This window comes from Mustela erminea, chromosome 11 (assembly GCF_009829155.1).
Source record: "Mustela erminea isolate mMusErm1 chromosome 11, mMusErm1.Pri, whole genome shotgun sequence".
Lineage (NCBI taxonomy): Eukaryota > Metazoa > Chordata > Mammalia > Carnivora > Mustelidae > Mustela > Mustela erminea.
In genome coordinates this window covers 88,355,856-88,383,826 of record NC_045624.1, presented here as the reverse complement: position 1 = coordinate 88,383,826, position 27,971 = coordinate 88,355,856, and the positions used below count along the sequence as shown (strand labels likewise).

The following is a 27,971-nucleotide window of genomic DNA, read 5'->3' as shown; positions in this document are numbered from 1 at the left end:
TAATGAACTCACTTTTTTCTTAAAACAAAGACATATTAACATAGTAACTCCAGTCCAAATTCATGGAAAAGAAATAATACTTCATGTTTTTCAACTCCTAAGGATTCTATGTTACATTGGACAGGGATTTATTTCCCAATTCAGAGGAAATTTGAGAAAAAGTAATATTATAAACAGGACTTATTTAGTTAGTTAGTTAGTTAGTTGGTTGGTTAGTTAGTTATTTGCTGCTGTTGTTACTTTCATCCAGGTTTTCATAGTGTTCCTATGAAGACTGGAAGGAGTCATTCTCACTGCCTCACTATATACAAAGTAGAGTCATGGGGAATCATTGACTACCGACTGATCAAATGTAGCACATTTGGATAGTAGCAGTACCAAATGCTGCTTCCAGTTCATTTTTTATATCATGGGTATGCACCACTCCAGGCAGCTACATTTCTCTATCCTGAAGAAAGACCATTCCCCAAGACCAAATGAGATACCTTTCTTCGAACTTTCATTTCAAGGGTCCATCCCATTAAAGGTCTCATACTTCTTTAAGTTCAGTTTATTTGTTTATAAAACTTAATGCTGTCCTCTGGTTTTCAAATTTAAGATAACTGAATGAACTACTAAGAGTATCCCGATAAGTATGATGCTTCTTTCTGTATTCTTTACAGCTAGGAAAAGAAGCTGATCAGTAGCAAATAAGAAGTGTAATTTCTCTGGTTTTAGATAATTTCAAGCCTTTTCTGCCATGATTTATATTCTGTTCTGATATTCTCTAATTCAAGTATTTCTCTTTCCTTTAGGTTACTCACTATAAACAGTACCCACCCAATACAAGCAAAGTTTATTCCTACTTTGAATGCCGTGAAAAGAAGACAGAAAACTCCAAAATAAAGAAGGTGAAATACGAGGAAACAGTATTTTATGGGTTGCAGTACATTCTTAATAAGTACTTAAAAGGTATTATTTTTCCTAGTACATTTAAACACTGCTTTTATGTAACACTTCATAAATCTTCTCCTATATTGTTATATTCTGTGATTTCAAATAGTTAAATTTTGACATTTACTTAACTATTTTGACTATTTCAGATGTTATTTTTGAATTGTAAAAAACTGTTAATTTGAATGCATTAAATCTTAAACTTTGGTGTATGGGCTTATTCTAAATATGAGAAAGAATTTCTGAACTAATTTGGGAGTAAGTTTAGAAAAGTCAATAATTTTCTGAGGCTAACCTGGTATGTTTATAGATTTAAGTCATTAATTCACAGTAAAGGATTCATTATTCATCTAGAAATTCATTTTGAATTATGGTAGCAATTAGAATATTTTTGTCATAGTCTGTTTTATCTTAAAAGCCTATTTTTCAGAACAGCCTGACACTGTGGCCTTAGTTAAAATAGGTTTTAAAATGGAAAAACCCCCAAAATAATTTCTGTGCTTTTGTATTTGAAAGTCCATCGCTTCTCGGCCTTGTGGCTAAGATCAAGTTTTGTATTTGAATGTCCAGTTTGTTTTATAATGGTATTTCTAGGGTGAAAAAAGTTCACAAAGGTTTTTATACATTTTGGAAAATTTCATGTCTGAAGCCTTTTCAAATGAAAATAATCTCAGAAATGAAAACAGATTAAGTTGAATTTTACAAAGATAATAATCTTTTCCCATAATCTTGGCAGTTTTAAGGTCAGATTTAAGTTCAGATATGTTATACCATTGAAAACCAACTTGAATATCCACAGTACTTTGCAGTAAGACTTCCCAAGATATTTTAAATGAGTTTTCTAGTAACCTTATATAAAGTCCTAAAGATTGATGTCATACTTTAGTTCTATAGCTTAAAAACTTTATAGAATATTATTAATTATAGCTCAGATCTGTTAATTGCCTGTTATAGGCCAGCATTATGCCAAGTGCTTCATATGTCTTACCTCACTTAGTTCTCATAGTCATTCTATAAGTAGGTACTCTACTATTATCCTCATTTTACAGCTAAAGATAACTAAAAGTGTATTTGAGGAGCAAACACTTAGTCCTTGTGAAAATTATTGGATTATCAGCCCCGAAGACACCCTTTATGAATGAAGTGAAAAGGTTCACCTGGAAAATTATCTGTATCAAATTTGTACATTACAGTGATAAATCATCTTAGAAGTTAACTTATTACTGTGATTTAAAAAAATCCTTTTCGTGTAATGATTTCTTCTGCACATCTGCTTTTCAAATAAAAACTTCTGTATGCTTAGAGTGAACAAGCAGAAAGGCAAATTCCTTTTCTGGCTGTGCGGTTGACTCTGGGTGATTATATAACCTCTCAGTTCTTGGTTTTTTAATCCATAGAATGGTGAAATAGCTAGAGAGATTGATCTACAGCAACTCAGCAACTTATAGAATGCCTTTAGAAATGTAAAAAGGAGGAATTTGTCTTTTCAGGTAAAGTAGTGACCAAAGAGAAGATCCAAGAAGCCAAAGAAGTGTATAGAGAGCATTTCCAGGATGATGTCTTTAATGAAAAGGGATGGAACTACATTCTTGAGGTAAAAAAAAATGTTGTGTTTTGCTCTACTTTGGTTTCTTACAAAGGAATTTGAATAAAAGACTTTAATTATAACTTTTTTCTATCTGTGACCCTAATATAATTACTATTTTAGATATTCTTGGAAAAGTTAAGGGTTACATTTAAATTTTTTTCTATAGCAGGTCTAAATAATTGGTTATAATATAAATGAATTATAATTTAAATCACTAGCATATTTCAGAAAGGTGATTTGATCTTTTCTTGAAAGATGCGCTATGATTAAAAAGGGCGTGGTTATTTGGCAGTTGTAAAATTTAGGTCTTTTTTCTTGGCTATACATTATTTAAGGGAATAGATGTGGTGAGACTATCACTATACAGTAATTCTAGGAAATTTCCTTGACTGAATCATTGGAATGGTTCCGTGTCAGTCCATAAGGTTGATTTTTATTCTTTATTGTCCTGTAATATTCATACATAGCATGTTTGGATCAATTACCTAAACTTTTTGAACATCCAAAGATCTGGGAATTGAGTTATGAGAGTTGAGTGTCCTCTGGTGGTGGTCTTCACTACAAAGATGGATTGGGAATGGGATCTTCTGGTATCTTGTCATGTAAAGTGTTAATTTATGTCTTAAAAACAAATGCCTTTTCCACTGTAGACTATCAAACACAAAATAATTAGAAATACTTCAACTTTCAGGCTTATATTGTAATACTGAGTTTTACTAATTTTTACTTACGGGTCTTTGAAGAAGTCAAGTAAGCATTATGTGCTATACTTTCCCTGTATCTTAAGTAAGGTTAGTAAAATCTGTTGGCTAACCTACACTTACCTCATTTGGTTTGCTGGGAAGAGAACAGTGATAGATAGGTGGTAAGCTTATTAATATAATTCCCAGTAGCCAGGGTGATAAATCTTTTGATTTTATGGTCAGAGAATTTTAGGGATCTAATCTAGTCTCACCTAACCCTGTTTTAAGGATAGAGTCTAAGACCTAGAGATGTTAAATGACTTGCCCAAAGTCAGTATTTTTGAGTCCACGCTGCGGTTTCTAAGGCAGTATTCTTTCTGCTATATCATAAGGCCTTCTGGTGCTTCTCATTAAACGGATTTTTCTTTTATCTAGTTAACCTGTCCCTGGGATTTCTGAAATAATTTGCCTTCCTAGCCAAAATTTAGCCACACCATTTACCTTTAAAAGAAAGGAGGCATAATTAAATACCCAATAACATACTCTGTAGCAAATGTGTTTCAGGCTAATTTTGGAGAGAACTGTTGCACTTGCATATTGATTCCCAAAGCTTTAGAAAGTATACTTAATGTTTGGTCTGTCTATTCCTAAAGTGGTTTCAGCCTACTACCAGAATAAAGAGAAAACCTATTTAAGATTCTTCCACTGGCAGGGATTTCTCTTTTCTCTTTTTTTCTTTTTCTTTTTCTTTCTTTCTTTTTTCTTTTTTCTTGTTTTGTTTTGTTTAAGATTTTACTTATTTATTTGAGAGCAAGAGACAAAGATAGTGAGAGAGAGCACAAGCAGGGAGGAGAGGGAGAAGCAAGCTCCCCACCAAGTAGGGAATCAGATGTGGGACTCTATCCCTGGACCCTGGGATCATGACTGGAGCCAGAAGGCAGACATTTAGCCGACCTAGCCACCCAGGCGCCCTTTCTTTTCATTTGTCGTCGTTTTATGTTGCTAATGGCAGTCCCTTATTTTGTCTTTTAACCTTTAGCTTTTCTTTTATGAAAACAACTAAGAAGAAAGATAGTATTCTTGGAATATCTTTAAAATATGTCAGAATAAACCTTTTTTGAAAGAATGAGAAACTTTTTGATCAGTTTGAGATTATCTTCTAGTGAGAAATATTTTTAGCAGAAGTACTCTGATAACATAAAAGTTAAAAATTAGTATCAGTGCCTAAACTGTTAATAATTTTAGTTAATTTTATTTCAGGAGAATAAGAATATTCTGGTTATATTACTAGCAATACAGTAACATGTACAATTACGGTTTTTATGACAGTAAGTTTAGCTTCTGTAAAATATAAAGAACCTTATTAAAACAAGTAACTGGATGTCATCCGTTGAATGAATAAATTCATTATTGTCTTTTACCAGAAATACGATGGGCACCTTCCAATAGAAATAAAAGCTGTTCCTGAGGGCTATGTCATTCCCCGAGGAAATGTTCTCTTCACAGTGGAAAACACAGACCCAGAGTGTTACTGGCTTACAAATTGGATTGAGGTGAATTGTTTTATTCTGATTACTGTTTAACATCAATTAAGGATGTAAAAACCATTCAACTGGCATTCTTGTTTTAAAATTGCTACTAATAGGGCAATCCTGTGGGGACCCCTCTAACTCTTGAGAGCTATTTCTGTATCTTCACTTAATACACTTTAGACACACACACACACACACAAAAAAATTTTTTTTTAATTTAATTGCTACTAATAAAGCTGTGTAATCTTCTACAATTTACTAAACCTTTCCAGGCCTCAGTTTTCTCATTTATAAAGTGACAGTTGGATTAAATAATCTAAGTTTCCTTCCAGTGAAATCTAGTGTTTCTGAGACTTTATCTAAGTGAAATTATTAAGAACTATTACTATTAAAGCTCAGTTGTCTTCTCTCGTTTGTTGCAATCCTAAATGTATATTATCAGAGAGAAAACCGAGGAAAGTAGCACAGGTTTATTTTTTAGTAACTTAGGATATTTTGTGGATATTCTGTTCTAATTATACTAAAGGAATTTTGTTCAGATTTTTAACAACAGATTTCTTCCTTATCTAATCAGTTTAGGGCCTGTGTTTTACCACCTGATATTTCTTTCTAAACAACACTCAAGACTTGCTAATCATTTTAATTTCTAAGCCAAAAAAGGAGGATACACTAGAGACTCTGAGGAAGGCTCTTTGTTTTTGTTTCATCTGTACCTAAGTAGTCCTATTTTCGCATGCTCATAGTTTTTTTTAAAGATCTTATTTATTTATTTGACAGACAGAGATCACAAGTAGGCAGAGAGGCAGGCAGAGAGAGGAGGAAGGAGGCTCCCTGCTGAGCAGAGAGCCCAATGGCGGGGCTCCATCCCAGGACCCTGGGATCATGACCTGAGCCGAAGGCAGAGGCTTTAACCCACTGAGCCACCCAGGCGCCACTAGAACTAATTCTTTAACTTAGTATTTATTGGTTAAACTACTTGTTGTTATATTGTAAAATCATACATTTGAGGTTATTTATAAGTACTGGAAAATTTAAAAAAGAATATAAGAGGTCCAAGAATATGTTTGAAATACATTTTCAAAATTGACAGAAAATTTAAAACTCAAAATTAACTGGGCCCTTTATGGGACATCAACTTATAGTAGGCTAATAGGCCCAGGAAAAATGTCCAGTTGCCCAAAATAATGACTTAAAGTAGTTGACTGCAGTGTTTTAAAACTTTGAATTGACTGAATTCAAAGTAAAAGAAAACTTACTAGTTTTTATATAGTTGTGATAGTATTTTTACTGGGAAGTACTAGACTTTAAGAGGATGGTATTATAAAAACACAAAAGGAATAGTTATCCAAAGTTACCTTCAGTGCCAGAATATCCCAAGCAGATAAATCTTATTTTGAAAATCATCATCTATGGGTAACTTTTTTCACTTTTATTTTCTGATTGAGGGTTTAGTCAATAAGTACTTGCCCTTGTATCTAATTGAACGGCCATAGAGCAGATATTTATGGACATGGAGGACTAATTCCCAGATCACCTTGCTTCATGTATGTTTTTATTTTCTTCAGAAAGTGAAAAAAAACACTAGCTTTAAAAACGCAACAACAAAAACTTTTTTGAAATAATCATTATTTTGGTGTATTTCACTAGACAACCATAAAGTTAAAAATGTTATATTTAGACAGCTTGTTATTTACAAACTTAAAGATGTTGTTCAGGCAATCCTTGATTTAAAACATTTTAAATAGCACTAAATAGTATTCCTTCCAGTGACCTTGCCCAGTGTATGTTCAGAGTTATTGCTAATATTCTTTGCTATTCACTGTACACTGATTTTTAAAACCCACTAAAATTATTGAATTACTTTATCAATATCAATAGTGGTGCTAGAAATTTGCATCAGATTTCAAAACATGTTTAGAAGAGCCCAAGGGTTCTGTAAAGATGTCTCAGACTTACAAAGGGGCTGAGGATTGAACACATTGTGCTAAACGTAACCACCTCTTCCAACCAAAAAGCAAAACGAAACATTTTTGCTGTTAAAAAGAATTATAAAATAGACAGTGACCACACAGTTTTATAGCATATGCAGAAATGTTTCATGTAGCTTTCTTAAAATGAGTTGATAAAAGTCAAGAACGTAAAGCACAACTCAGTGAATAGAATTCTCTAGGGCTAAGCAAAAGCATCGCTGAACTAAATAACCTACTGGTAGTCATAATAGATCTAAGGAAAAATTAGATCCAGGACTATGTAGAGAAGTAAATGATTAACTTCTTTAGCCCCACACTGTTCAAAGTGTATTCCCATGCTGGTCCATAAACTATTTGATGCAGGTCCACATTAAATATAGTAATTGAGGATAACCAAACTTATTTAGAAACTTTCATGGTAATTGCCGTAATACCTAAGTGTGAATGTATTTTATAAAACTATTTGTCCATGACAGATTGAAAATTAAAAAAAAAAATTTGTTCTTTATCACAGTCTTTCTAAATATTACTTGCTTCGTTGGCGCTTTGACTAAAAACTAGGTAATTTGATGTTCTGTACTACTAAGATCCTATAGTGCTTATCCTTTGTGTTGATGATTTGAAAGCTAAGCTATGCACTATCTCCGGAATGCACGCGGTGGGCATCCTGCTCAACAGTTCAGATGTCTAATTGGTATTTCTGGTAGTATGGAGGTCTAGGACATACCTCCAGAGAAAGCAGGGATTTTACTCAGAAAGAAATTGGTATTTTATATCCTAATATTTGTGATTGATTTTATCACTACAGACTATTCTTGTTCAGTCCTGGTATCCAATCACAGTGGCCACAAATTCTAGAGAGCAAAAGAAAATATTGGCCAAATATTTGCTGGAGACATCTGGTAACTTAAATGGTCTGGAATACAAGTTACATGATTTTGGCTACAGAGGAGTTTCTTCCCAAGAGGTAAGAAACTGAAATGAACTTCCTTTCATAGAATGTGGTTTGTTGGTTAGAATGGTAATCTAAATTATAAATTTGGGGGATGTTACTGATACTGATCTTGTTTCTGAGTAGCCTACATTTTAAAACTCCAGACATTCAGTCAATAGATATATATTAAGTACTTACTATGTGTTAGCCTCTGTTCAGAGTATGTGAAATGAAGCTTTCAGCAAATGCCCCTCTCCTTTACATATCGAATGGATGGATGGATGTATAATGTTATATATTATAATAAATACAGTAGGTGTCAGATTATGTTCTACAGAAAGGCACAAGGCAGAGTAAGGAAAAAGAGGCTGGTGGGAAATGAGGGTGGGTCACGATTCAGTCGGTCTCTCTGCCAGAAGTAACAGTTGGCTCCTTAAATGTTTAGGAGACACTAGATATTTGTCATAGGAACTGTTATCTCTGCTAAGAATGGCTTGAAGACAGGAATTATCTTGAGAGATGAACTTTATACCTCAAAATATGAGTCTTTTTCTTTTGTTGGATTTTGGTGTGTGGTTTATTTTCCAGACTGCTGGCATAGGAGCATCTGCTCATTTGGTTAACTTCAAAGGAACAGATACAGTAGCAGGAATTGCTTTTGTTAAAAAATACTATGGAACAAAAGATCCTGTTCCAGGCTATTCTGTTCCAGCAGCAGAACACAGGTACAATTCTGTTTTCATCCTCCTATTATCTAAACATTTGTTTTCTAAAATGACTTTTTTCACTCTTGTATTGGTGATTCAGTGATGTTTTTCTTAATTACAAGCCAGTAACTACAGTAAATCTTCACAAATATAAGCAACATGAATGAATTCAGTATTTATACTAGGTATTAAAGATTAGGTAGAGAACTTGGAACCATCCTAATAAAAACCACTGAAGAGCTTTCTTTTGACTCTTAAGTTGCCGCGTAAGTTTTAAGAGTTTTTAAAAGAACTGCTCTGTTGCCACATGCAGATACATTTTATTTGTTAAATCTAGGAGCACTCCCTGTAAAACTTGGGTCACTTTTTCTCTTTTCCTGCTTTCTACATGCCCTGCAAGTTGTCAGCTGGACCCAGTACCATCAACTGTAGAAGAACAAGGCACTCTGATGAAAGGAGGGGGTTCAAATTCTTTTCATGCTACCTTATCAGATATGGCTAAACCAGCTCAAGTCACTGTAAAAGGCAGTTACAATCCAGAGTGCAACTGTTCTGCTCCCACTTTACTAAAACTTTACTGAAGGTCCGTGGAGCTTTTACAGTGTATGCCAAACCTAATTTCTTGTTCTTAATAGCAAAAATTATTTACAGTAATCCGTTTGGGGGAGTTTATTAAGTTTTACTCCTACTTCGATATCACAGGGTGCTAAAACCACCAGTGAGGTTTTCTCCAAGGCAATCTACTGGGTGCTGTAAGGGATAGAAAAATATAAGAAATTGACCTTTCCTATATCAGTATAAAAATAATAAACTAGCAACTTTCTGCTCTGTTGATGAAGTACTTTTAAAGAGATGAAAGTGCTCTAGTGCTGCAAGGGAAGGAAAGGAAAGATGTTACTTCGCTGGCAGGATCAAGAAAGCTTTTTATAGAGATGGTTATGTGAAATCTTCACTTCTTGAAGGAATGGCAAAATTTATGGCAGACATGAGAGAGCAGTCCTTCTGAGTAAATCTTATCACATGCCTACCACAGGTCAGGGATTGTCCTGAGAAAGCAAGAGTGAAAGAGGAGACGGAATGTGTTCAGGGAATATGGGCTGAAACATAGTAGGGATTTTGTTGGGAACATAGAGTAAACTGAAAAAATAGATTAGTTAAGGCCCTCAGATTCGTTTGACATTGAATGTTAACTGTGTATATCATGCTAGGTTAATCTAATTATTTTTTCAAATGGGAGTGAGCATTGAAGTTTTGAGCATAAGGAGCTTTGACATCAGATAAATACTTTATGAAGATTGTTTTGATAGCAGGATATCCTGTGAATTGACAGAAACAAGAAGTTAGGCTGAATAGGAAACTTGCAGCAGTTTAGAGAGATGACAAGGTGCACACCCTGTGGCTCTGAATGGAAAGAAGTCGCTGAAAATGAGCAATGGCTTGGGAGATGAAACTGCTAGAACTTGATGATTAGATTGGGACTGGTAGATGGTAAATTCTGTAAATATTCATGGGAAATGCTGTATCATGACATTAGGGCCTTGTTGAATGCTCTCATGAGTCAAGGCTCATGAAAGTGGGAACACAGGGATGTCATCAACAGATGAAGGCTCTAGGATTACAGTAGTTTTATTTTGGACTTAGATGTATGTACATCTTCTAAAAACTTGAGTAGTATCTGCGGCCACCTGGATGGCTTAGTGTGTTGAGCAGATGGCTCTTCATTTTAGCTCCGTTCTGATCTCAGGGTCCTGGGATCGAGCGCTGTATCAGATTCCACACTCAGAAGGAAGTCTGCTTGTCCCTCTCCCTCTGCTCCTTCCCCCCATTCATGCTCTCTCAAATAAATAAATAAATCTTTAAAAAAATAAAAAGACACACAAAAATAATATATATATATGACTCTTCACTAATGGTTTTGTTTTCACAAGTATGATACTATAAATCTGAGAATAAAGATATGTCTTCCTTAGGGTTTCCATGTTAAAACAGGATGTCTCATAATATTTACTACATTTATAAATTTGTCCCTTTTAATATATAAGAATATTTCAGATGTTCCTAAATGGAAAAGTCTTTTGAACAGTAGCATGGTATAGTGAAGAAGCTTTGAACTAAAAGCTGGGAAATCTGAGTGACCCAGTAAACCTTACAGCTGACAGTCTGGGTGGCCCTGGGCAGGTCGCTTACCTCTCCCTTCCCCAGTTTGTCCATCCAGCCAAACAAAAGGAGGAGCTAAAATGCAAGTCTCCAACATTAGCAGGTCATTAAGGATAAATGAGCTAACATCTAAAACAACTTGAAAATAAGAGAACTCTAAAAGCCATTATTGTTACAATATTTTAAGGAATATATGAATCTGGACTTAACGTATATGCTGTTATCGTTTGTTTTAAAAAAAACCCCACTGAACCCAAAGATGTAGGGAGAGTTTGGTTGACCAAGAAACTTAAGAGAAGTATTAGACTATTTAATGTGGAACCCAACTTAAAATTGTACATCATGTGGTTAAGAAAATGCATACTTTTTTGAGCTTATGTAAAACTGCCTTGTTAAGCTATATAAGTAAAACAAAAATCTATAGAACATTGAGGAGGAAAAAAAATATCTTATTTATAAACTTTCCCTTAAACTTTGGAAAGTTGTCAGTTTGATTTGATGCTGGAAACTGGAATAATAGCATTAGTAGAATTCATTGAACAGATATTTATATAAGCTCCATATACCAAATACTATTATCAGAAGAATAGGTGTTACAATTGGATTATGTAAAGGGTGCTGTAGGATATGTCTCCCTGGTGATCAATATAATAAAGATAATCACCTTCCTGCCTAACAAGTAGATCTGGAGTCCAGAAGAAGAACCTGGACTAAGGTATAGATTTTGGAAACCCTATCACAAGTGGTTTTTGTTGTTGTTTTTAAAAGCTAGTATTTTTCACACAAGGAGGTGGATGGAGGAAAGCATGCACCGGGGTCAGAGCTTATAGTTAGACTGAAGGGGAGAAGACAGCCTCTGAGGCAGACTGGAACCATAGAAATAGGAAAAAAATAAAATAAAAATGGTGGAGAGGTCTCTGAAGTTATGGGAAAGAAAGCTTCAAGGAAGTTCAGGTGCCAGAGAGGAAGCAAGTAAAAGACTACACATGAACAACAAAGTGGTGGTGGGTGATGCAAGGAGCAGAGGGAGGGGACTGTTGATACCAGCACTGGACAGGCAGCACTGTGTGGGCGGCCAGCTTTGCCTGTACGAGTTCATTCTTACATTGCAAAGCTTTCTCGTTTTGGTATTCTTTGAGCTCAATTTTCTCCATCCTTATAAAGAGGACAGTAGTAGTTCTTGATGTAGATGGGGCTTCTTTTCATTCATGTCTTAATTATCCCTTTTGCCTGCAGATGCTGGCATGAGGTAGGGAGTTGGATTCGTAGCTACTGGCAGCCTCTGTACTTGTCAGGAGCAGTGTTTGCTCTAAAATAAGTTTTATGTGAATAGACCTGCTGTGTCTCCATTTCATACAAAAGTTGTCACTGAGTAGCTAAGTCTTTATAACCCTGAAGTGTACATGCTCTGTTAGCACCAACATATCACTGACTGCATGGGGAAATAGTTTACTTCAGTCCTTTAGAGGGAAAAAACAAAACCCGAGGGGTGCCTGGGTGGCTCAGTGGGTTAAAGCCTCTGCCTTCAGCTCAGGTCATGATCCCAGGATTCTGGGATTGAGCCCCACATCGGGCTTTCTGCTCACCAGGCAGCCTGCTTCTCCCTCTCTCTCTGCCTGCCTCTCTGCCTACTGTGATCTCTGTCTGTCAAATAAATAAATAAAATCTTTAAAATTTAAAAAAAAACAAAGAAAAGAAAAGAAATATTTAAAAAAACACCTGTAATGGAATGACAGTTTCAATCATAATTTAGTGTGACTCTTCAGTTTTGAAATAAACTTGAACCTACATGGGCCTATACAATAAATGAATGGGTTGTCTTCCCATTATTTTACGTAGAAAAATGGATGGGGTAGAGATGAAGACTAGAAAATTAGGGAGAAGAAAAAATGGTTTGGCATGAGGAATTGGTAACAGTTTTCAAATTCATTATTAAATTGTTTGACCTATACTTATTAACTAAGAAGTGCTTGTTATATATTATTAATCTTATTCAAGAAGAATCATTATTGAGGACATTTTAAAAATCACTGTTGCAGTTTCTGCCTAATAGAAACTCTCATATTTTATTTCCCATCTTAATTATGTTTTGCCCAAACTAAGTATTAAAATTCTTATATTCCCTGGGCATGTATTAATTAGTAGTGGATACTCTATAGCTGAAATAAATGGCTGCCTGTTATTGGCCATTTAAAGGTATAACTGGTAAAGGGTTAGTTGACTATATGTACATACAGTACAGTACAAATAATTGTGTAAGTAATTGCTGTTAAGTATAAGATTTTTAAAGTTAAGATAGACAAATATATGTCCCTGCTATTATTGGTATATGGTTTGGAAAACTCACAGAAGGGAGCCAAGTGCTTGCATTGCCTAGCAAAATAATAGGAATATGTAGTCATTCTTTCTGACATTTTGGCATTCAGGAGTTGCTTTTTTTAGTTAAATGATTTGGTTTGATTTTTTAAGTAAACTCCACACCCAGCATGGGGCTCAAACTCACAACCCTGAGATCAGGAGTCACATGCTATACTGACTGAGCCAGCCAGGCACCCCTAGTGCACTGATTTTAAATGAGCACGTTCAGGAATACAAAAAGAGTTGGGTGACTATGACTTTAAGAGTTAAAAATAACTATGGGACAGGAATAAGATTTCTTATACTCTTAAACATCAGCCAAGGGGTAGTGTGGCCCAAATAGTCAACAAACCTTATGATGTGTATTCATTAAGCTAAATCACTCACCTTCTTTGTGATGTTGATGGTGTAAGTATAGTGCATGAGAAGTGATTCAGGAGTAGATAATGTGTCTGCCTAAGTAAATCTGTTTTCATTTTATTTCCTAGTACCATAACAGCCTGGGGGAAAGACCGTGAAAAAGATGCTTTTGAACATATAGTAACACAGTTTTCATCAGTGCCTGTATCTGTGGTCAGCGATAGCTATGACATTTACAACGCATGTGAAAAAATATGGGGTGAAGACCTAAGACATTTAATACTGTCAAGAAGTACAGAGGCACCGTTAATAATTAGACCTGATTCTGGAAATCCTCTGGACACTGTATTGAAGGTAAATTTTAACACATAACTTGATTATTAAAATGCCTATAGATGAGCTATATTATGTACTATTTTAATTTCATTTGTGCACATACCATTTCAGAACTATTTTAGCATTACAGCCCAAGGAGGGTAATAAATTGGTCCAAGAATACATACAGTTCTGGGTTAGTTGTGTATCATCAAATAAATAATAATGTTGAACAGATATTTTCTACATACCTTGAAAATTAATTAGTAACATTATGGATGCCTGGGTGGCTCAGTGGAGTAAGCATCTGCCTTCCGACTCAGGTCGTGAACCCAGGGTTCTGGGATCGAGTCCCACATCAGGCTCCCTGCTCAGTGGGGTCTGCTTCTACTCTCCCTTTGCCTGATGCCCCCCCTTTTTGTGCTTTCCTGCCCTCCCTCTCTCTCTCTGGCAAATAAAATATTAAAAAAAGAAAGAAAATTAATTAGTAATATTAATCCTGTGATTTGGTTACCAATTTTGTGGTTTTTCTTTACCACAAATCATTGCTATACCTTTGAAGTTTTTAGTGCAGAAGAAATACATGCAAGGTGACATGGAAAAAAAAGAATTCAAAAATTCTTTTCAGGTAGTGATTCTTTGGAGCTACTGTTGATCCTCAATGTAGTGTTGCTGCTTTGCTTTTTTTTTTTTTTTTTTTTAAAGCATTCAGGACTTGGTTTGCCTTCTCTGGAAATCATTAGTAAAAGCAGGTTATTTGGTGCCTACTACTAGAAAAATATTGTGTTAAGTGCTTTACTTAAGCTGTGTCATTTCATTTCTATGAAGATGTGTGATAAATATTACCATCTCTTTTATAGACAAAGCAACAGGCTTAGAGAGGTTAAAATAACTTGCTAAAGGTCACACAACCTGTACAATATGCCAGGTATCCAATATAGATCTTTGTAGCTCCTGCCTTCGCACTTCACCAGACTTTCCCAACTAATGATTAGATGATAAGTTACCCCTTGAGAAAGGGGGATAGAGAACCAAGGAAGTCTTTTCCTATCCCATTCAGTAACAGGCAGTTTTGAAGATCTTAATCTGAAATACTAACAAATTGGGTTTTAGCAAATTTAACGGGTTTCATGTCTTCCCTGTTGCCTAATAAAAATGTACTGACCTAATTAAGAATAAACCAAGCCATTCGTATGGAATTTTCTCATTGGTAAACTCTTCATTTAGGAAAAGGGAGTGATTCGGGGTAAATATATATCTGGTAGGTCTTTTGTAAGCTCTGACCCAAGCTTTCTGAGAAATTTTAGATCAGTGTTCAGGAATTTCAGCTGTTCTAAAACTTAGTAGGCAGTGAATGAGTGGGATGATTTGTATAATACGCAGTTTGTCTTTAAAAAAATGGGTGTCACCTTTAAATAAGAACTTCTGAGAAACTTGGGCTGTATGTGCTTCATTTCGTGCTTTGTAATCATAGTTTGAGGTTTTATAATTCAGATGGATTATATTTCGTTCTATCAGACAGAATAAGCCAAACTGGGGCACCTGCTTGGCACAGTTGGTTAAGCCTCCAACTCTTGATTCGGCTCAGGTCATGATCTCAGGGTTGTAGGTAGGATGGAGCCCTGCCTCTGACTTGTACTCAGTGCGGAGGCTGCGTCATATTCTGTCTCTCCCTCTGCCCCTCCTGATAATGTTTTCTCTCTCTCTCTCAAACAAATAAATCTAAAAATATAAATAAGCCAAACAAACTTTTGGGCATAGGCAGAATAAATCAAAATCATAAGTTTGTCAAATGATGTTTTATATACCTACTAAAAATATGATATTTACTGCTTTTGATTCATTGACGTCTGGGTTACAGGCCCAGCCTGTGTTCACTGGGCACTCTGCTCACTTAAAATTTACTGTTTAAATTTCCTAATGTCCAAGATTTTTTCCCTGAATCTGTATTAATTTGAAAGATGGGAAGAAGAAAATTTTGTATTTTGAGCGACTTTACAGTATAAATTGACATGATGGAAAAACAGCACGCCTGTTTCTAATGTAATCAAAAGGAATTGAGACTAAATTTTAGAAGCCTTGTATATAGTGTTGTAAAACTTTTTAAGCAGTTTGATCAGTTTTTATATTCTCAAGATTGTCTAGCAAAGCAAAGTCATTTTTTTAACTATCGAAAGCTTTTACACTCCCCCCCCGCCCCGCCCACTCAGTTTTAGTTACTTTGTTGGGTTTGTATTTTCCCCTACAGGTTTTGGATATTTTGGGTAAGAAGTTCCCTGTTACTGAGAATGCAAAGGGCTACAAGTTGCTGCCACCCTATCTTAGAATTATTCAAGGGGATGGAGTAGATATTAATACCTTACAAGAGGTAAGTGTCTTATATTAAAAAGTTCTGATAAAGCATTCCTTAGAATTAAGCTCATCAGTTTGATAAATAGCACATTAATAACTTAAGTACCGCTCTGATTCTTTTCATAAATGTTCATGATCATATATTTTTTTTTAATTTTCAGCATAACAGTATTCATTATTTTTGCACCACACCCAGTGCTCCATGCAATCCATGCCCTCTATAATACCCACCACCTGGTACCCCAACTTCCCACCCCCCCGCCACTTCAAACCCCTCAGATTATTTTTCAGAGTCCATAGTCTCTCATGATTCACCTCCCCTTCCAATTTCCCCCAACTCCCTTCTCCTCTCTAACTCCCCATGTCCTCCATGCTATTTGTTATGCTCCACAAATAAGTGAAACCATATGATAATTGACTCTCTCTGCTTGACTTATTTCACTCAGCATAATCTCTTCCAGTCCCGTCCATGTTGCTACAAAAGTTGGGGGTATTCGTCCTTTCTGATGGAGGCATAACACTCCATAGTGTAAATGGACCACATCTTCCTTATCCATTCATCCGTTGAAGGGCATCTTTGTTCTTTCCACAGTTTGGCGACAGTGGCCATTGCTGCTATAAACATTGGGGTACAGATGGCCCTTCTTTTCACGACACATGATCATATATCTTTTAATTGCTTAAAATTTATAGACACAATTGATCCTTGAATAATGCAGGGGTTGGGGTGCCAATACCCCCTCCACCCAGCACAGTCATAAATCCATATATAACTTTTGACTCCCCCAAAACTTAACTCCAAATAACCTGCTATTGACCAGAAACTTACCAATAGCATAAACAGTCAATTAACACATATTTTGTCTATTCTATGTGTTATACACTATATTCCTAGAATTAAGTAAGCTAGAGAAAAGAAAATATTAAGAAAATCATAAGGAAGAGAAAATGCAAGTCTAGGCATAGCAGCCAGACCACACATACTACTCTGTCCTCATTGGGCATCCTTGATACTAAACTAAAGATGTGTCATTATGAAACAAGAAAATAGGCGCCTGTTACGGAACACTTCCTTGTATATAAAGTGAAAAGTCTTGACATAGCTTGAACAGGTGTGTCTTTCTGGAATACAATTACGAAATTCAGATGGTGTTAATATGTGCTTTCTCAAAAGAGTATAGAATGGTTTGTCACTTCTTCTAAATTAAGCATTGACTGTCATCACTATTGAGCCAAACAGTGTTCTGTTATCTAAAACTTTTGCGTTTTTCCTCGAAAAAGCTTTTAAAGCACTACAACTTTAATACCTAAAACACTCCATAAAAATGAAGGCTGTCCCTGCTATCATGCTGTGCACGGTCTCCTGTTCTAAAGCACTGGTATTTTCATGTCCATCAGTCTCCAGTAGCACCCGCTTGTATAACACAAGTTACCAAAGGATTTTTCTGTTTCCAAGAATTTTTGGTGTGGTAAAAGTAAGGTCAATACCCAAATTATAAATAGTTTGTGTCCCAAAGATCCATTTAAGAGAAAACTATGGCATATAACAAACAGCGGTTCAGTGGTGATGTGCATTTGGAGTTCCAGAACGAAGTTTCTGAAAGAGCTCGCTTGCAGTTACAGAAATGAGCTCTCCCAAAATGCCTAACTTAAGAAAAGTGGAAACTCCCCAGACAACTCTTAAGACATTTGGTATGGGGAGGTTAGGGGCTTTCATGCAAAAAGGAAGGAAGACCTGAGTAGAGAGAGCTCAGCAGGCATTTTTAATTGTTGTTGTTTCCTTAGCTCAGCTAAATTAAAGGTTTCTTACTTGGTACCCGTTAAGAACTATTACCCATGCCTACATTTTAGCGAGTTTAGCAGGTGCTCTCACATGCATTTCTCCCCCTTTCACATGAAAAATCACAGGCTGGAAGGGGGCTGTGCCATTTTCAGAGAACCCATTAGTTCAGTGTCCTTCCATGGCTCACACCCGGCACTCAACTCTGCAAGTCCGCTTGTTCATCCGTGGGTTTGAACTTCCGTGTAAAAACTGAAACTCTTCAGTTTTCTTTTTCTTTTTTTTCTTTATAAATTTTGAGAATGTATGTGCAATTTTTTTTTTTAAGTTGAGAATTAGCTTTAAACTCGATGTATGTTTGTTTGTTTTAACTTACGAACAAGAAGTTAAATATCAAGACAGATACTCCTTGGCCTTCATGAAGCCTTGGTCAGAGATGAATCATCTGTGTTAATGCAGATGCACTTGTATGTTTTTTGACCTAAAGAGTAACACGTGCTTTCTTTGTCTTGAAGAGAGTCGAAATAAGTTTTCAGAAGCAAGGAAAAGAATTGTAGCAGTTTTGCTTTTGTACATCTACTAGATACCTTAAATGTGACAAAATGAAAATTCTGTTTAACTTCACAAACAGCAGACTTCCCTCATTGTCAGCCTCACTCTTGAACTTTGCTTCCCTGTGACATCTTACGAAGTTGATACAACCCTGCTGTAGATTTCTGTGTACCAGAATCTACTTATTTAGGAAAAGAGGCAGAAACGTCTCTTGTGATAGACACAAAACCTTAAATGTTTTATCACCAGTTGTTTCTCATTCCCTCATTCCTTTCATTCCCCCCACCCTGACCACAGTCACAATGGCAACACTACACATGCAGGAGCTTGGAGTGAAATCCCTTCCTTTCACACTTTTTGAAGTGGGTAGGTTATTTAAAAGAGAAAATGTGGAATATAACTCTTTAGGCCTTACTCTTACCTCACCATGTATGGTGTTATGACTCTAGGATGTTTTTGTTCATCAGTATGACTCAGCAAAAATAACCTTCCTCTATCAGATTACTTAGTTTTTGTTTCTTAATCCTCTAGATTGTAGAAGGCATGAAGCAAAAAAAATGGAGTATTGAAAACATTGCCTTTGGTTCTGGTGGAGCTTTGCTACAGAAGTTAACGAGAGATCTCTTGAATTGTTCCTTCAAGTGTAGTTATGTTGTAACCAATGGCCTTGGGGTATGTACAACTTTTACTCCTGTGTTAGTAACTTCTGTGTCTGTTACATTGAATAACTGCATTCTACCAAAGGATATGATTCTAAACTCCTAATATGCTGTCATATACCACTGACCTTGACTCAAAACAAGGAAAGAAAAGAGGTTAAAAAAAAGATGTGACTTGGAGAGGAGGAAAAATAAGATTTGAGAGATGATGCAGGCCACTCATTTCCTACTGCTTCAGTATTCTACCTTTGAGTCAGAAAGCTGACCATTTTGAGTGGGAATGTCAGCTCACCTAGCCATCACATATTAAAGATAAGTGAGTACATAGGCACTGTCCCATGTTTGAGGAAGGTGGAGCATGAGGTTGGAGTTCAGATACCACAGTCCTGTTCTGATAGTCTTAAAACAGGAGAACCCAAGCTGCCCACTTCCGGGAGCTGAACAGCAATCACCCTTGCTGGCCCTTCTAGCCCCTGAGAATCTGTAGATCCAAAGGTGGGAGTGGGGGTTACTAAGAACTCCTCAATACCTGGCTTGGCCCCCTGCTTTACTTCATTTCTGTCTGTCTTTGGAAAATTCTGAGGTTGATTGACTACTTGCTTCTATTATATTGGCCTCCTACCTTTCTGATGTTTAAACTAACCTCTGTTCTCTTCGGGTTATCTAGGTCTTCTTTGCTTTTCACAGTAACATGGAATAGAGTAAAAAGTAACAAAAGGAGAGGTTATCAAGTAATGGAATGGAAGCTTTTACCTTAGTAAAAATCCTAGTTCCCTTGCCACAGATTCTCTAATACAGTTGACATAGATTTTTTTTCAGTAGCAGGCATGTGCTGTACTTGAATCCGTTTAAGGTAATCCAGAATATATAAGATCCCTTAAGGGTCACATGTTCACTTTAATGACTTCTTACAACTAGAGTAGTAGGTATCTCCAGTGGTAAGAAAGGATATTTAAGACTTTGGATTTTGTTCATACCTTATACAACAGAGGACTCCGTTCTCCAACACAAGCTAGAGTGATGCTTCTAAAAGCCAGCTGTGCATTTGCTTAGTTATACCTATAAAATACCTAAGCTTTTTTTCTTAAATGGGAATTGAGTGAACATTCCTGATTAGTCTTATTTCTCTTTCTTCCAGATTAATGTCTTCAAGGACCCAGTTGCTGATCCCAACAAAAGATCCAAAAAAGGTCGATTATCTTTACACCGGACACCAGCAGGGAATTTTGTTACACTTGAGGAAGGAAAAGGAGACCTTGAAGAATATGGTCATGTATGTTCTCTATGCTGATTTTTTTTTTTTAACAATAGGTTAGCTTTCCAAATTAAGAAAGGGGGCTCCTATGTTGTATTTTTAAATTATTTTCAGAACAGATTTTTTTCTTGAAGGAGAAAGTACTTTTGTGATAAAGTGTACAAATGCTGACCTAGTCTACCAAAATAAGATGAAAACCAAAAAGGGGCTAGATTGTAAGTTAGTGTATACAGTGGGTGAAAAACTTTATAACATTCAAAAAAAAAAAAAAAAGTTCTTCTACACAGTGACCCACAGGGTAGTGATTGATGAGCTTCAACAAGATTTTGTGTACATATTCTTACTTTTACTGCCAATTTAGCAGCAAATAATTTCTGAAGAGGAATAGGCAAGAATACTAAAGGAAGCTATTTATGTTATAGTAAAACTATGATACTTTTAATAAAGGAAGGGCTGTCTAAATTCTGAGATGTTGTTAAAGACAATTGCATTTTTTTTTTAAACTTAACAGAATCCAGTCAAGATGGTTTTCTTTAGTCTCATGTGATTCTCAGAGCAATTCTGGGCTACAAAACGCAAATTATGTTATCTTAATGTAAGATGTGAAAAGGCCAAGACTGGATTCTGATGACATAATAACAATTGGTGAAACCTAGACTTAACCAAGTTTCCGGATTCAAATCAACCAAACCAGAAAAATTCCTAGTGTGCTGAAGTGGTCCATGTGCTGTAACAGTCTTTAACATGCAAAAGTACACTTGTATTTGTGAACTCAAAAGTTACAAAATTTATTTAAACCACTGGATTGAACAAACTTTTAGAGGGAAACTACTTATGAACATTCATATTCTCAGAAAAAAAAATACCAAAGAAAGTTTATACCATACATTATCACTATGGATTCTTAATACCATGTCAGATATTCTGCTTAGAGTGTATTACTTTGACACTCTTAAGATTTTGAGGCAGAATATTTTTGTCTTTAAAAAGCATTTAGTCCCTAAGCTAATTTTTAGGTTTAGCCTGATGGTTTAGGGGTTTGGTAGCCTTCACTTAACTCTCCTAGCTACCAAGAGTTTGCTGAATTAGTGTTTCCAGATGGACTAGCGTCACTTTAGACACAGTCCTAACTAAGACTTTAAAAAGGCACTGATTTTAAGAGTATGTACATGATACTCTAGAATGTTTGAGGCAATAGTCAGTTATAATCCTAAATGGCATTTTAATTTAAGAATAGGAAACCCCATTCTCTGATAGTACTTAACTTTATGAGAGAGAAGGTCATGCATCTCAATCTCAATGCGAAATTTAGGGTGTTTTAAAGAGAAACTGAAGGCAGGCAGATAGTTCCTTAGGGAGACCCAAGTGGTTTTACCAGACCCAAAAGAGGATTTAGTTTTAATTCTCAAGCCTTGTGATCTTTGCATAGATCAAATGGATTACATGTATCAGTTAGTTCTGGAATATACAGTTTTTAAATCAGCCACGGAGCATTCATCAAGAAATCAGTACTATTTTATTTCTGGCTTGGTTTCTTGTTTTCTTTAGGGGTTTTTGTTTGTCCAAAGTCCAAAACTCAGTGACTAGGAAATTTATCACATTCCAGGGTAGGTAAGTTTAATCAGTATTGAGTCTGTTGTCTAGGAACAAGGGAAGGTCTGGCAGGCTTTTCTTGCTCACCGTCCATCATAATGATCAGCGACAGCAGGACTCTTCTGACAGCCGAGCACCTTCCACCTGAAAGCATAGAGATGGATCAGCTAGGATTTTTTTGGATTTTCCTTCAAGGAAAACTTTTAAGAATATTTAGCTTCTTTTAAAGCTAAATATTTTTACATAGCGCTTTTAGATACGGCCAGGCTCTCTGCCTGCTCCACAAGCATTGCATATAAAGATATTTCATAATTTGAACACCATAAAACATCTCTGTGTTTGACTAGTCAGTCTAATTCATCAAAGCATTAATGAAGTATTTTGCTTGATTGTTAATAAAACTTACATTTTTATGTTTACATAAAATATGAAAATATATTTACATTGTTTTATTTGTACAGGATCTCCTCCATACTGTCTTCAAGAATGGGAAGGTGACAAAAAGCTATTCATTTGATGAAATAAGAAAAAATGCAGAGCTGAATATCGAACTGGAAGTAGCACCTCATTAGGCTTTACGAGTGGGTGTGTGTGCTCGCCTGCGTGTGTGTGTGTACGTGCATGCACGCACGCGGACACCTGTGTGTATGTAATAATGTTTATTGTACAGATGTGTGGGGGTTTCTTTGTGTTTTATGATACATTACAGCCAAATTATTTGTTGGTTTATGGACATACTGCCCTTTCGTTTTTTTTTTTTTTTCCAGCGTTTAGGTGATCTCAAATTAGGAAATGCACTTAACCATGTAAAAGATTAATGCTAAGGCAAGCTTTTTAGGGCCCTTTGCCAATAGATAGTAATTCAATCTGGTATTGATCTTTTCACAAATAACAGAATCCAGAAACTTTTATATATAACTGAAGATCACATAAAACAGATTTGCATAAAATTATCATTGATTGCTTTATGTTTATATTTAACTTGTATTTTTGTACAAACAAGATTGTGTAAGATATATTTAAAGTTTCAGTGATTTAACAGTCTTTCCAACTTTTCATGATTTTTATGAGCACAGACTTTCAAGAAAATACTTGAAATAAATTACATTGCCTTTTGTCCATTAATCAGCAAATAAAACATGGCCTTAACAGAGCTGTTTATGTTATTGTACAATTTGAAAATTATGTCGGGACATACCCTATAGAATTACTAACCTCACTGCCCCTTGTAGAATATGTATTAATCGTTCTACATTAAAGAAAATAATGGTTCTTACTGGAATGTCTAGGCACTGTACAGTGATTATATACGTTGGTCATTGTATTGTACCAGTGAAATGCCAAATTTGAAGGCCTGTACTGCAGTTTTATATGTCAGATATTGCCTGTGGCTCTAACATGCACCTCAAGATTTTAAGGAGATGTTTTTAGAGAGAATTTCTGCTTCCACGATAGAATATATACATAAATGTAAAATATTAACAAAAGTGGAAGTAGTGTATTTTAAATTACACTTCTGAATTTATTTTTCCTATTCTATAGCTGATACGACTTAAATGAATTACTGGAATGGGTAGTGAGTGTACTTATTTTAAATGTTTTGATTCTGTTATATTTTTCATTAAGTTTTTTAAAAATTAAATTGGATATTAAATTGTATGGACATCATTTATTAATTTTAAACTGAATTCCTCAATAAATAATGCACAAGCAAGTTCTTAAATGAGGATAAATTAAAGCATGATGACATGAGTTTGAAGAGAAGAATCTTAACCAAGAGTAGTAAGTTGGCTACATTCAAAGTGTTCAACATCAAAAATGTTCTAGAGTGATTAACTGCTAGATTCTGAGTCAGTCATCACATCTGACAAGAGACCAGTTTTGTTTTAATGATTCTTGTCTATTTACGTCTGTTCTAAGGCAGGAGTTGGCCAACTGTGGCCAAGTTCAGACTGCTTTCTTTTTTATAATAAATACCTGTTGTCTATGACTGCTTTCTTGGGACAGTGCAGAAATCAAGTAGTTACATAGTGACCATATGACCCACAAAGCATGAAAAGTTTATTATCTGGCCCTTTGCAGAAAAAGTTTGTCGACCCCTGAGGTCAAAGAAAAGGAGTGTGTGCCTTGAAGTTTAAGAGAAATGTTGATTTCCAGGGACAGGAGGAAACTATGTTGATAAGGAGTTTGTCTTTCTTTTGTCCTTTCTGTTCTTATTTAAGAATCTGATCTTGGAAGACCAATTTTGAAAGCTTTACTAACATGACTTTAAATGTGAAATTTAAAAAACTGAAAAGCCATAAATCATTTGTCCTAAACAGTTACAAGAGAAAGGTATTTATCAGTAGAATAATGTCTCTTAAAAACATCATTAAAAAGAAGGTGGGTTTTGCAGATGATTCTAAACACTAGTTTATTGAAAATAATAAGCACTGTTCACTTTTATTAAGAGTTTTCATCCTGTAATTCCTAGTGGAAAATAATTTTAAGCTAATTCTTTTAAATGTATCTAAGCAAAAATTAGTATTAAAAACACAGCTTTCTTCACAGAATGTGCTAAGGGGCTTTTAGAGAATTAAAACACCATATTTATTACCAAATAACAACTTTGATAACCACCCATAATTTTGATTTTGTTTAAAACATTGGAATTATACTACAGATAATATTCTTTGTGTTCTGTGACTCTCAGCAGTTTCAGAGTAGCTAGGGGATTTTATTTTCAGACATCCGGTGAATGCTAACATCTGTGCAGTAGTGCATGGCGTAGAAGGAGAGAGGTGGAATGATTAATTCTATTAGCCACTTGGAACTGAGTAGTCTGAATTTCTGTGACTAAGCACTTAATATTTGGCCATCCCCATTCTCAGTAGCAAATGGTTGACATAGTTATCAATTAGAATTCTGCTGTGTGTCACCTTTAAATCAGCCTAACTCTTCCAGACAAAAGCAAATGGCATGTTTGGGTTTGCTTAAGTCATGAGATTTGCAGTTGACATCAGTTAATCCCTCTCAGTTTCATAATATCATGAAGTATTTGTATTTTAAATAGAAGATAGGAGTTCTGTGTTAAGACTCTTTATTTGTACTCTATACTTCAAGTCAAATGGTTTTAATGATTATCCCTTATTTCCTTTATTGAAATAAATTGTTATGAAAATATTTTATAATGAAACTCATCTTGGAAAACTAGAAAGAGAAAAATGGCAAGGTAATTATTGTTCTGTTTGCCATAATTTAGAATTCAACACTTAAACAAGTATTTTGTAGTTTTACATTCCTTTTTAACCCATTCAGTGGAGAATGTCCAGCTTTTCTCCCAAGTTGTATGTTAATTCTAATATGTATATTACAACATCAAAGATAAAACATGTAATAAACATGGAAATAAAGTTTAGCTCTATTAGTGAAATGTTAAATTTGACTGTGTGCTTCAAATAATGGCCATTTCCAGATTTACCCTCTTTTAGGTATTCCTCCAATTCAAAGAATTAGAAAATGAGAGACAGGCATTAGGGATGACTCCTCTATTTTCTGCCTTGTGTAGCTATCTGAATGGCAGTGCCTCTTACTAAAGACACTGGAGAGAGACCAGATTTGGGGGGAAAGGGCACAATTCCTAGGTTAAGATCTGAGATGCCATTGAGACATTTAAATGTGGATATTAGGTAGTTGAATTTACAGATTGGGGACAGGAGGGTCTCCAGGTATGAATTTGATGTACAGCTGGTCATGAAAGACACAGGAAAGGGTACTTCTCTAGGGAGACAGACTATGCCCTGGCAAACCACATGCCAAATCCATCCTGTCTGTTTTTGTAAATGCAGTTTGATTGGAACAAGCCATGCACATTAGTCTGATTATTGCCTATGGCTGCTCTCATGCTACAGTGGCAGAGCTGAGAAGTTGTGACAGACCTCAAGGCCTATGGAACCTAAAATAATTCACTTTATGGGCCTTTAAAGAAAAAATGTGCCAATCTCTGCTGGAGGGTATAAGGAAAGGAGGACCAAGGGCAAACCCAGAGGAACTCTAAAAATCTAAGTGGCAGAAGCTAAGCAGGCAAAGAAGACTGACAAGTAGCAGCTAAAGAGATGAGGGGAAAACCAGGAGGAGTAAAGGAAGGATGAAAGAAGGGAGTGTTTCTGCACGGTGTTGGAGATGTGCTGAGAGACCAAGTAGAGTGAGGGATGAAAAGCGTCAACTGCATTGAACCTGGAGATAACTAGCGGCTTCCCAGCATTCCCTGCACAGTGGCAGAGGCAGCACACGGCAGAAAGCCGCTACCTTACAAAACTCTGAATTCTGGATATAAAAAGGAAACAAGTGAGGCAACAGTTTGTCTTCCTTTCCCTTCTTAGCTACTGCTTTAATTCTGAAAAGGACTCGGGAAAGAGGGAGAAGTTGACGATAACAGAGCCAAAAGGAATCCGTGAGGGGCATGGGGTCGAAAACACTTGCCATGATGGGACAGGTGCTCATGCAGGCCATGGTTTTCCCTGTGAAGTCAGAGACCAAAGGAGATTGCGCTTTGGGGAAAGGAGGCTTTTAAATAGTTTTTGTGGAGAATACAGTGACCGGAGGCATAGTACGACTATAGCACAGTGTGGAGGACCCAACTGTTTGGTGACAACTTAAAAGTGAAAGTTGGCCTATTGCAATGCTTTTGTTCCCTTTCATAGTAGCACGCCGATGCCTGGGTACAGACACAGAGAACATGGAGATACTTAGTGTTTTGCCAGATGAGTTATGCTAAGTGAATAATTGCCAAAATAATGTTCCTACATATCTAAACCGGAGAGGTAAGGACATGAGAGCTACCCAGAGCACTGGGAAGGTAGTAGGGAGCCCAATGGACAGTGTGCTAGCAGCTCTGGTCTACGTTGCTGGAACAGGCAGGTTTGGAAGAACAGGAAACACTAGTCTCAGTATGCTTGGATCAATGATCAGAGAGGAGCAAGTTCATGGTATAGTACTTTCCAGGGTATGACCTTGCAGTGGCTGAATGCAGAAGATCTTGAGACCCAAAACAAGAACAGGAAAGACAGCAGAAGTTGAGGTAGAAGAAAGCTGTATAAGGCACCAGCATGTTCCGTGAATGAAGGGAAGGGACCCAGAGGTCAGCAGGAGGCAGCAACAATAGGTGGTGTGAACTTCAAAGGGATCAGGCAGTGGAGACCACTGACCCAGGTCAGCCTGCGAGAGGAGGCACTCAGCCTCCTCATGGTGTCCAAGCACATACGGACAAGTGGAGAGACAGACACAAAGCACTTAGTGTGTTGCCGGCTGTTTGATGACCTTTACCAGGCACTAGTCAATATCTGTTGACATAACGGAGGGAAGGAATAATCTCAATAAGAAATTCCTTGATTTTATTAGCATGCTATAAACACCCCTTCTGCTGACACAGGCCCAAGTGTTCACGCCTTTAATGCATTTTTGAAATTGCTTGTTTTTAATGTTTCAAGATTTACATTTTGTTTAGTTCTTTTAAAAAGAGCAACCAAAGCATTCTGCAGCCAAATAAAACCAGTCACCTCGCCTGTATTCAGGCTCTTCCCACCTCGTTTTAAATTACTATTTCATTTTATTTGAAGTTTCTCTAATTGTTATCTGTTCTTCAGAGACAAATCCATCTTTATTTGGTTCACAGTCATTTGTTCTATTAAAACTTCCCAAAAGTATTTGTTTAGGTCATTCCAACAAAGAAAAATATGTTCTTAAAAGGAATTTTAGAATCAGATTACCAACTGCACCAAAATTTCTTTAACTAACATAGAAGTTGGCCTTGATAATCAGGAAATTTGCCTGTAGACTACCCCAGAGCAACTGAGCCTTCGCCTTATTGGTAAAAAGACTCTTGGTGACTTAACTTAGTATTCGTGGGCACATGGGGCTTTTACCACATTTCAGGGCTTGTGCTTTTCTTTTGGTGAGCAGTAGAAGCTACCAGTTGACTTTTCTACTGGCTTATAGCATAGTTTGCAGAAAGGCAATTTTGGTTTACAATGATTTATATTCATCCCAGAGAAATGAAGCATTATTTTTGGTTGACAAAAAATTTCAGTTTAAAGTTATCCTGACCAACTTTTTTTTTTTTTTTTTAATTTTGTAATTGGTTACTGAGCTTTTACTTCTTTGACTTAAACTTTCGGGAGACATGGTTTTTAACTTAAGATGGATTATGCTTATTTATAAGCAATCCTGATGAATTAATTGGCTACAGGTTTAATTCTGATGTGG

At 36.0% G+C, this 27,971-nt stretch overlaps 1 protein-coding gene and 1 long non-coding RNA gene across 2 annotated transcripts in view; one reads left to right on the top strand and one right to left on the bottom strand.

The window, feature by feature from the left end:
• The window catches only part of NAMPT (nicotinamide phosphoribosyltransferase), a 41,515-nt gene extending 14,240 nt beyond the window's left edge, over positions 1–27,275 (top strand). Inside the window, exons 2-11 of the mRNA XM_032305830.1 lie at positions 795–951; positions 2,424–2,527; positions 4,629–4,757; positions 7,515–7,673; positions 8,229–8,365; positions 13,351–13,576; positions 15,786–15,905; positions 18,753–18,893; positions 20,019–20,153; positions 22,190–27,275. Coding sequence (XP_032161721.1) covers positions 795–951; positions 2,424–2,527; positions 4,629–4,757; positions 7,515–7,673; positions 8,229–8,365; positions 13,351–13,576; positions 15,786–15,905; positions 18,753–18,893; positions 20,019–20,153; positions 22,190–22,300 — 1,419 coding nt within the window. The 3' untranslated portion in view covers positions 22,301–27,275. The remainder of the gene's footprint in view (positions 1–794; positions 952–2,423; positions 2,528–4,628; positions 4,758–7,514; positions 7,674–8,228; positions 8,366–13,350; positions 13,577–15,785; positions 15,906–18,752; positions 18,894–20,018; positions 20,154–22,189) is intronic.
• Positions 1–27,971, bottom strand: part of LOC116569541 — a 221,625-nt gene that overhangs the window by 14,921 nt on the left and 178,733 nt on the right. The window lies entirely within an intron of this gene.